This window comes from Myotis davidii, unplaced genomic scaffold, assembly GCF_000327345.1.
Source record: "Myotis davidii unplaced genomic scaffold, ASM32734v1 scaffold46, whole genome shotgun sequence".
Taxonomy (NCBI): domain Eukaryota; kingdom Metazoa; phylum Chordata; class Mammalia; order Chiroptera; family Vespertilionidae; genus Myotis; species Myotis davidii.
The window spans coordinates 5021872-5031835 of record NW_006383006.1 but is presented as its reverse complement, the minus strand read 5'-3'; the positions used below and the strand labels follow the sequence as shown (position 1 = coordinate 5031835).

General features: G+C 58.5%; 1 protein-coding gene across 1 annotated transcript; it reads left to right on the top strand.

Moving 5' to 3' along the window:
• The first annotated feature begins 382 nt into the window (after nt 1-382).
• DLL4 (delta-like 4 (Drosophila)) lies at nt 383-9964 on the top strand. The gene is made up of 11 exons (XM_006778078.2): nt 383-783; nt 892-1161; nt 1664-1721; nt 2722-2988; nt 3417-3477; nt 3559-3689; nt 5393-5562; nt 5714-5933; nt 7083-7785; nt 8271-8379; nt 8914-9964. The coding sequence occupies exons 1-11, from the start codon at nt 718-720 to the stop codon at nt 8917-8919; spliced, it is 2061 nt and encodes a 686-aa protein (XP_006778141.1). The 5' UTR covers nt 383-717; the 3' UTR covers nt 8920-9964.

The following is a 9964-nucleotide window of genomic DNA, read 5'->3' as shown; positions in this document are numbered from 1 at the left end:
TGGCCGCGGGCGCAGTGCACCCGGGGACTCCCCCGCGTCTCCGGCCCCACTCCCGTTCCGGAATCACTCGCTCACCTCCCGTCCCATTCACCCCGGCCCTCCTCCTACTCTCCCACCGCCCGGGTCTCCGCGCTTAACTCCGTGATTGCGGAGAACTGGTCTCTCGGCACGCGCGGAGCTGGGGGACCCAGGGGCTAAGAACAGCGCGGATGGGCGGGGACCTGTGCCTGACTGGCTGGCGAGGAGGGGGAATGGCGGGGGCGGAGGCCCCCTCCCGGCGGCGCTGAGGCTGTAGCAGTTAGAGGCCGGGAGGGGAGGGGAGGGGAGAGTGACAGGCAAAGAGGAGAGGAGCCAATGTATATAAGGAAGGCTCCCGAGCGCGCAGGTTTCAGTAGCGGCGCTGAGCGCAGGCTGGGATCTCGAGGCCGAGAGCGGCAGCTCCAGCCGCCTCAGTGCAGAGTACGCGGGCACTAGCCGGCTTGCAGCCCAGGATTAGCCAGAGGACACATCCTCAGCGCGGCCGCCGCCCAGCCGTCCTCACCTGGATAACCTACCGCGGCAATTGGAGCGGACCTAGCGGGGAGCCGAGGCAGGAGGAAGACTCCGAGCGGAGCCTGGCTTTTCAGAGACTCCTCCGCGGGTGGACGCACGGGGAGGCGGCGTCCCGAACCAAGCCAGCTTCAGGGCGGGCGGGTGGAGAGAGCGACGCCCCAGGGAATGGCAGCCGCCTCCAGTAGCGCGTCTGGTTGGGCGCTACTGTTGCTGGTGGCACTTTGTCAGCAGGTAACGTCCCGCGCCCCCTTCGCCCCCTCCCACCGCGCTCTGGGCCAGAGCTCGGGCGTCCACCGAGCTGACGGCTCCCTCCCTCCTTCCCTGGTCCCTGTGCCATAGCGCGCGGCCGGCTCCGGAGTCTTCCAGCTGCAGCTGCAGGAGTTTGCCAACGAGAAAGGCGTACTGGCCAGCGGGCTGCCCTGCGACCCCGGCTGCCGGACCTTCTTCCGCGTCTGCCTGAAGCATTTCCAAGCGGTCGTCTCGCCGGGGCCGTGCACCTTCGGCAGCGTCTCCACACCTGTGCTGGGCACCAACTCCTTCGTGGTCCGGGACGACAGTAGCGGCGGAGGACGCAACCCTCTCCAGTTGCCTTTCAATTTCACCTGGCCGGTGAGCATAGCCTGGGCGCACTGGGAGGTCACGAAAACCAAGAGGTGTGTGGGGGGTGGTGGTCCCTGAGACCAAAGCCTTCTCCCCAGATTTCCTTGCTCCCCTACGAAACAAAACAAGGGGCGGTCTTCTGATCCTTTCTTTCGACTCTCTCCTGGGACCTCATCCGTTGAAAGGTTCTCCGCAGTCTCCCTTTCCCAGTTCTACACCCTCTCTTCTCCCAGTACTTGGGGTATGATTTTTATCATCCTCGTGCGTCCCCCGCCTCCGAAAGGCTCTCGGGTACATTCCCGCATCCTTCAACCCTCCTCCTCCCCGGGGTTCTCCTCTCGCCTTTCGTGCTCGCGCGCGGTGCTGTGCGCAGACCCGTTAGGTTGACCCGGGCGCAGTAACTGTATCCTGCAATTAAATTAATTAAACCGGCTGCCACAAGGCACCCCGCCACCCCCGTGCTCATCTCGCTATCTCTCTGTCTCCCCCTCCCCCTCCGTCCGCTTCCCAGGGCACCTTCTCACTCATCATCGAAGCCTGGCACGCGCCTGGAGAAGACCTGGGGCCAGGTGAGGAGCTTGCTCCGCTGCCACAGGGGGGCGACACGGCGCAGCGCCGAAAGAGTTAACCTGTAATAATAGGCGGGGGAAGTGCGGGGCTGCGCCCCGCGCTGGACGCTCGGATTCCGCCCGCTGCCTGGACTCGGAGCACAATTGCGTTTCCTGCGGGTTATTTTTGGCGTGGGAACGCGGGGAGCGCGGCGGTGAGAAAGGCCGAAGCTGCCAGGCCGCTGACGGGCCCCTTCCTGTATTTTACACCTTTCGCGAATTCCGCTCCTTTGGAAAGGGAATAATGGCTTTGGGATGTTGTTCTGACACAGAGGAAAAGGATATTTCAGCAGCACAACAATTCTCACTTTGAAAAGGAAAAAGAAAAGCATTACCCATCTCTGAGGGCAGAACCCCTGAATGGGCACCCGAGGACCCCTTGCTCCCAGGGTCCTCTCTACACAGCGAGCTTTTCTTTTTCTTTCTTTTTCTTTTCTTTCTTTCTGTATTTTTTTTTCTTTTCCATTTTGACCTCTTTTCCTCTTTCCCCTGCCTATCTGCTTCCAGAACACTAGGATATCTTAACATCCTTCTATTGTCCCCCTTTTGTTTTTTTAAAATATTTTTATTGATTTCAGGGAGGAAGGGAGAGGGAGAGAGAGAAACATCAATGATGAGAAAGAATCATTGATGAGCTGCCTCCTGCACGCCCCTTACTGGGGATCAAGCCCGCAACCTGGGCAGGTGCCCTTGACTGGAATTGAACCCGGGACCCTTCAGTCTGCAGGCTGATGCTCTATCCACTGAGCAAAACTGGCCAGGGCCATTGTCCCCCTTTTGAATAGTGTCAGGCCCCTGCACATGCACACACACGGGGACACTAAGAAGTGGGACCTTTGGGTGCCTTTGGACTGTGCTTGCTGGCAGAGGGGGGTCATCTGGACAACTGGTTTGATCCAGCAGTTGCTGGCACCCCTGGGGACAGGCTGCCCTTCCTTGACCTGGCCCTCTGCCCCTTCAGAGGCCATGCCACCAAACGCGCTCATCAGCAAGATCACCATCCAGGGCTCCCTAGCTGTGGGCCAGAACTGGTTATTGGATGAGCAGACCGACCCTCTCCCAACAAAGCTGCGCTACTCTTACCGGGTCATCTGCAGTGACAACTACTATGGGGACAGCTGCTCACGCCTGTGCAAGAAGCGCAATGACCACTTCGGCCACTACGTGTGCCAGCCAGATGGCAGCCTGGCCTGTCTGCCGGGCTGGACTGGGGAGTACTGCGAACAGCGTAAGCAGCCAAGCTCTCTGCGTTTGCCTGGAGGGGGGGTCCCCTGAGCAACACCCCCCCCCCCAAAATGGTGTCTTCTCCTCACAGCCTGCCTGTCTCACAGAGCAGGTCTGGGCCGCCCACTAGCTGGGCCTCAGGAACAGCTGGGGATGCTTAGGACAGGTTTGGGCTCAGAACTTTCTCTTCTGAGCACTCCTCCCCATTGTGCCAAGCCTAGAAGGATCCCCTTATTGCATCCCATCCAGCCTGGATTCTCCTTCCCTGTGCCACCGGTTGGTTCCTTTTAAGACACCCATGGCTCCTCGGAGAGGCCAGGAGTGGGAAGTGAGCCCAGGAGAGCTGGGGGCACCCCCAAGGCCAGGAGAGGGAGAGTGGGCTTCAGGGGCATTGGCACCCCACCCTCACCCAGGGCTGTTTTCTTTTCTCAGCTGTCTGCCTTTCTGGCTGTCATGAACAGAACGGCTACTGCAGCAAGCCGGCAGAGTGCATGTGAGTAGGGGACAGGAAGTGGGAAGGGGACATCCCCGGGCCAGGCCCTCAGCTCACCTCAGCCTCCCTTTTGTTTCGCAGCTGCCGCCCAGGCTGGCAGGGCCGGCTGTGCAACGAATGCATCCCCCACAATGGCTGTCGCCATGGCACTTGCAGGACCCCCTGGCAATGTACCTGTGACGAGGGTTGGGGTGGCCTGTTCTGTGACCAAGGTGAGTGAGGGCAAAGAGAGGATGCAGAGGGCGTGGGAGAGATGGGCAAGGGTTAGGAACCAGAGTTATCACCTGGACCCTTCTTACGTGGTGACCGCTGAGCTGGCTTTCCCCTTAGCCTTCAAGGAGCGTGGGGCTTTCAAGGATCTTTACAACTGGCCTAGAATAAGATGGGGGTGCTTCTTCCTCCGCTGCTGAGGAGGCAGGGTGGCTGGAGAAGCCAGGAGGGTGACAAATTGATAGCGTGGAGGTTGCACTCATAAATTCTAGGAAGGCCGTGCCCTGATGGGTGTGGCTCAGTTGGTTGAGCATGGTCCCAAGCACTGAGAGGTCGCAGTCAGGGCACATGTGCGGGTTGTGGACTCGATCCCCAGTAGGGGGCGCTCAGGAGGCAGGCCATCCATGTTCCTCTTTCATAGATGTTTCTCTCTCTCTCTCCCTCTCCTTTCCTCTCTCTCTAAAATCAATAAAAACATTTTTTAAAAGATTCTAGTAAGGCCAGATAGAGAGAGGGATGCTGGGCTTAGTTCCTCTTTCTACCGCAGTTACCTATTAACCCCCTAAGTGTTTGCTTACCTGCCGGAGCTGTTTGAGCAGTTCTCCCCTAAGCAGCTGTCTGGTGAGGTGTGCCCACCAGCTGCCCGGAGGCTGTGTGAGCTGGGCCTCTGGGTGGAGTGACGTCTAACTGACTTTTCAGTGTGGGCAGAAACAGTCGCCCTTGTTCATCCTCAGTTGCACTTGCCAGGCAGCTGCCTGAGCCCACACTGTCTCTTCCTGGTGTTTGGCGGCTCTGGTCACTCTCCTGGCTGTACTGGGGCCTGCCAGCTCCAGCTATGGAGGAGGGATCCTTTATCTCTTTCATCCTGGGAGCCAGCTGCAGCATGTGCCTCCCATTTTCAGGGGCAAATGGGGTGGCTGCTGCCATGGAAACACCAGCACAAGTCTGGGTAGGGTGGGCAGAGGGCTTGCCAGGATAGAAAGAACTTGCCTAGGCCCTGACTAGCTGGCATCAAGGGCTTGGAATTCAGCCCCTGTATTCTTTGTGGGTGTGTTGCTCTCTACCCGCCCCCCCCCAACAAACACACACACACACACACACACACACACACGCCTGCTCATTCTCTTTCCTCTGCCCACATTTGCTCACAGGTGACACAGTCATGTATTCATCACATGCAAATACAGCCCTCACAGTCCCAATATTTGTTCTGTCTGGTTCTCCCTCCCTGTCCTTCCCAAATAAGAAAACAAACACATTTCAAAATACCCTCATAATGAATTCCCCTTAGAAAAATGCCCGGTCACTCCCTATGGCGGCTCTCGCCACCCCTCCCTACCATTTCCACCTGTTAGATGTTTCCCCTCCTCCATGAAGCCTTTTCTGACTTCCTCCTAAACATGTGGCCATGCCGTCCACTCCTCTTCCCTCCCTACGTTCTGCCCTGCTTGCCGGTGTTTGTGAGCTTGCCTGGCAGGCAGTTGTCACCTGTGTTTTTCAACTTTGGTTGGTTGCACTGGCCAAGTCTGCATCAAGGTGCTCCAATACAGGCTTCATGGCGGGAGGAGGAAGGGTGTTTGGGCCTGAAGACTGAGTTGAAACCTCCGGGCCAGACGTAGGCAGTGAACTTACACTACAGTCAGCCTGGATGGAGGTGGGGATGATTCCCTGGCTCTGCTCAGCTGGCTGGTTCCGGTCTCTACAGATCTCAACTACTGCACCCATCACTCCCCGTGCAAGAACGGGGCCACGTGCTCCAACAGTGGGCAGCGGAGCTACACCTGCACCTGTCGTCCAGGCTACACTGGTGTGGACTGTGAGCTGAAGCTCAGCGAGTGTGACGGCAACCCCTGTCGCAATGGAGGCAGCTGTAAGGTGAGGCTCAGGCAGAGGTCTGGCCGGTGGTTCCCCGGCGTTCTCACTCCAGGTGGCCACAGGCAGGCATCGTGTGCGTGCGGGAGCTAACCCCCAGTCACACATTCCTGCCCCGGAGTCTGACTTTGGCCCTTTTCGGGTGTCTCTCCAGGACCAGGAGGATGGCTACCACTGCGTATGTCCCCCGGGCTACTATGGCTTGCACTGTGAGCACAGCACCTTGAGCTGTGCCAACTCCCCTTGCTTCAATGGGGGCTCCTGCCGGGAGCGCAACCAGGGGACCAGCTACGCCTGTGAATGCCCTCCCAACTTCACTGGCTCCAACTGCGAGAAGAAAGTAGACAGGTGTACCAGCAACCCGTGTGCCAACGGTGCGTCTTGCTGTCTTGCTAACTCGGTATACCAGCCTTGGGGACAACAGAGCCTTCTGGTGAGGGAGAGCCAGGAGAGGAGAGAGGCCTTATCTGTCACTCCAGGCGGGCTGACACGGGTCCCCTTTTGCTCTGGGTGGTGACGAGCTTGCTTGATCAGCTGGGTAGCTTTGGAAGGGGAGCAGGTTAGCAGAGGGTGCTGACATTCTTAGGAGAAGGAGTCGTGTATATTCTGAGTGGCTCCTATTCCTATTCCCATCCGAGCCCTGTCCCTGCTGGGGTGGCCTCTAACCCTTCTCAGGAAGTCCTGGGCTAGAGAAAGGGACGTTGGAGGCCTCCTGTCCCTCCTCACCAGGGAGGCTGGTGAGGTTGGGCACGTGCTCCTGAACACCTCCCCTTGCGGCATGGCCACATGAGCCTGGTGTGGCACAAAGCACCTAGAATGTTCAGCATCTTTTGGGATGCAAAGCATGCTGGGTATCTTTGCCTCCTTGGCTCCCTGGTGCAGGTGGACTCACTGGGCCTGGGAGAAGCCCCAGGAGCTGGAAAGGAGTTGGAAGGCTGAGATGGCATCTGCTATCTGGCTGATCACTCAGTTAATTCCCTGGAGCCACAGTTTCTTCGTCACCGAATGGGAAATATAATACCTGTCCTCTGTCTTTTACGTGGTTGTGAAGATTAGATGAAACCATGATAATTACATTTCTTTGAACATTTACTATACACTAGGCATATGCTCCTGCCCTCATGCATCATTCCATCTAACCCTCCGAGATCTCCTGTGGCGGGGATAGCATTAGACTCCAATTTAACAAATAAGGAAACGGAGGCTTAGAATAAGGTAAAGCAACAGGTGCCAGATCCACAGCTAGAGACAGCTAAGATTCAAACCCAAGCTCATCTGTCTGGTTCTACCATAAAGCTCTGTGAGATGCTAGTAATTTTTAGACAGGAGCCCATGAAGACGTAGCAGCCAGGGTCACCTCAACTCCAGGTCTCCCAACTCTTCGTGCAGTGCTCCTCAGCGTGGGCGCTGCGACACGGGGGCAGAAGAACCCGAGCTCGCTCCTGGGACGGAGCACTCACCCCCTGTCTGCACCAGAGGGGCTCCCAGGCGATGGCTGACTTGTGCCCTGTGTGTACCTACAGGGGGCCAGTGTCTGAACCGAGATCCAAACCGCATATGCCGCTGCCGTCCGGGATTCACAGGCACCCACTGTGAGCTCCACATCAGCGACTGTGCCCGCAGCCCTTGTGCCCACGGCGGCACCTGCCATGACCTGAAGAGCGGGCTCGTGTGCACCTGCCCTGCCGGCTTCTCTGGCCGGCTCTGTGAGGTGCGGTCCTCCGGCGACGCCTGTGCCTCCGGACCCTGCTTCAACGGGGCCACCTGCTACCCCGGCCGCTCCCCCGACAGCTACGTCTGCAACTGCCCCTACGGCTTTGTGGGCAGCCGCTGCGAGTTCCCTGTGAGCATGCCGCCCAGCTTCCCCTGGGTGGCCGTCTCCCTGGGCGTGGGGCTGGTGGTGGTGCTGGTGCTGCTGGGCATGGTGGCAGTGGCCGTGCGGCAGCTGCGGCTTCGGCGGCCGGACGACGGCAGCAGGGAGGCCATGAACAACCTGTCAGACTTCCAAAAGGACAACCTGATCCCCGCCGCCCAGCTCAAGAACACAAACCAGAAGAAGGAGCTGGAAGTAGACTGTGGCCTGGACAAGTCCAACTGTGGCAAGCAGCAGAACCGCACGTTGGACTATAATCTGGCCCCCGGACCCCTGGGGCGGGGGACGCTGCTGGGGAAGTATTCCCACAGTGACAAGAGCTTAGGGGAGAAGGCGCCCCTGCGGTTACACAGGTGAGCAGCACCTGGAGGCCCAGGGCCTGGCCTCAGGCCCCTAGTGGTCCTGCCTGGGCTCCCTCAGGACAGGTCGGAGGCTGGCACCGGGCCTTTGACTGCTTCTTAGCAAACGGGGTTTTGCTACTGATTTTTCAACGAAAGTCCTGCCAGTGGTCCTGGTCCCTCCCGCACGTTCATTCATTCGTTTGTTCACAATGTCAAGTGCCCACATTGTGCCTCTTGTGACTTCCAGCTTCCTCTGCATGGCAGGCCTCTAGTGGCAATGCCGGCTGCTCCGATAAGATTGGGGGTCCTGTGGCTCTCTCCGGGGCCTGTTCCTACCTGTCCCCCAGGCTAATGTTGGGCATCCCCAGTCCTGTGTCTTCTCCCGGAGCCACTCATGCCAGTGCCCCTTGGCGCTCCAGGGTCCAGGTTGGTGCCCCCACCCTTCCCCCAGCCCTCTCCCCATACCTCCCTCAGCGACCTGTCTTGTGTTCCCTTAGTGAAAAGCCAGAGTGTCGGATATCAGCGATATGCTCCCCCAGGGACTCCATGTATCAGTCCGTGTGTTTGATATCAGAGGAGAGGAACGAATGTGTCATTGCCACAGAGGTGAGTGCTGGGCTCGCCGGCCCTCCCAGCGTGGCCCTGCCTGCCTTTTGCGGGGTGGGAAAGTGGCCTGGTTACTCCTGACCTCAGGGGCCACTCCGGGGTGGGTCAGGACCCTTCCTTGGCGGGCCAGGTTCCGCGGCTCTTGGGTCCTTGCTGGTCTCGTAGAAACAGAGGGTGTGAAACAGGAGCCGTGCCGGTGAGCCCAGCCTGGGCTCTTCCTGCTGTGTTAGTGCTGGGCTGGGCAGCCGTGGCACCCGGCCAGCTCCCAGGCACTGCTTCCCAGCTGCTGGTGGGTGAGGGTGGTTGCCTTGTGCCCCTCCTGCCCCTTCTCCCCGGCCTCCTCCACTGGCCCACTTAAGAGCACAGGCTCCCAGGCAGGTGCTTGTGCTGGGACAGAAGGTCAGGGCGGCCTGCCCGCCCTTCCCTTCACCCCATCTGCCCTATTGGCTTCTCCCAGGGAGGCCCAGGGCAGCCATGAGGGAGGGCGTTGTCCGCCGGGGTAACCCACTCTCCCACTCTCCACATGCTCCCCAGGTATAAGGAGAAGCCTCCCGGGACATTCCAGCTTGGCCCAGCAGCTGGACCTTCCTTCTGCACTGTTTACATTGCATCCTGGATGGGACACTTTTAATATGCAACGTGCTGCTCTCAGGAGGAAGACGGAATGGCATGAACTGGACAGACTGTGAACTTGCCAAGAGATGCAGTACCTTCCACACCTTTGGGTGTCTGTCTGGCATCAGATTGGCAGCCGCACAGCCAGGGGAACCGAGAAGAGGAGAGGTGCCACTGGGACCTGCCCTGCCAGCAGTGGCCTTCAGAGGGCTTCTTTGGAGTCTGGCCTGTTTTCCAGAGGGAGTGGCAGTGGTCCCGTAGGGCCCGGAGCTGCTGCGGCCTCCACTGGCATCTGTGTTTCCAAAAGTGCCTTTGGCCCAGGCTCCATGGTGACAGCTGGGTCCAAATCAGAGAGGAGAGTGGAGGCCAGTAAGGACAGGGCATCCGTGGGCCAGGAAACCACCAGGTGTGGCTGTCGGCAGGGGTTGCCCTGCGGGGGAGGTGAGCACCCACAGTGGGAGGAGCACTTTCTGCCCACGTGCCTCCGATGGCTGCGTTTGGGCTGTCTTCATAACACCCCCCAGCCGCTCCCTGGGCAGGCCCACTGGACAGGAATGTTGGTAAGCCTTACCTGGCTTCTACAGCCTCTGGTTTGGGGTGCCTCTGGGCTCCTGTGAGCAGACAGGTGAAGGGCCAGCCAGGGGTGCCGGGCCTAACTAGGGAGCTCAGGGCAGCGATGTTGGAAATCCCAGGAGGGAGAAATTGGGTTGTCATCACCCAGGCCCTTTCTCCCTCAGGCCCATTCCTATGGCCTGAGTCTGAGCTCTCCCCATGCCCACTACTGCCCCTAGTGGATCTTCAGAAATCAATAATATGAGTTTTTATTTTGTTTGTTTTTTGTAGTTTATTTTGGAGTCTAGTATTTCGATAATTTAAGAATCAGAAGCACTGACATTTCTACATTTTATAACATTATTTTGTATATAATGTGTATTTATAATATGGAACAGATGTGTATAGGAGTTTACTA

What these genes read in the sequence shown, in the direction of transcription:
- DLL4 (XM_006778078.2), top strand. Translation starts at nt 718, where the DNA reads ATGGCAGCCGCCTCCAGTAGCGCGTCTGGTTGGGCGCTACTGTTGCTG. An exon ending in TGGTGGCACTTTGTCAGCAG is followed by an intron (nt 784 to 891) that starts GTAACGTCCCGC and finishes CCTGTGCCATAG; the next exon opens with CGCGCGGCCGGCTCCGGAGT. An exon ending in TGGAGAAGACCTGGGGCCAG is followed by an intron (nt 1,722 to 2,721) that starts GTGAGGAGCTTG and finishes CTGCCCCTTCAG; the next exon opens with AGGCCATGCCACCAAACGCG.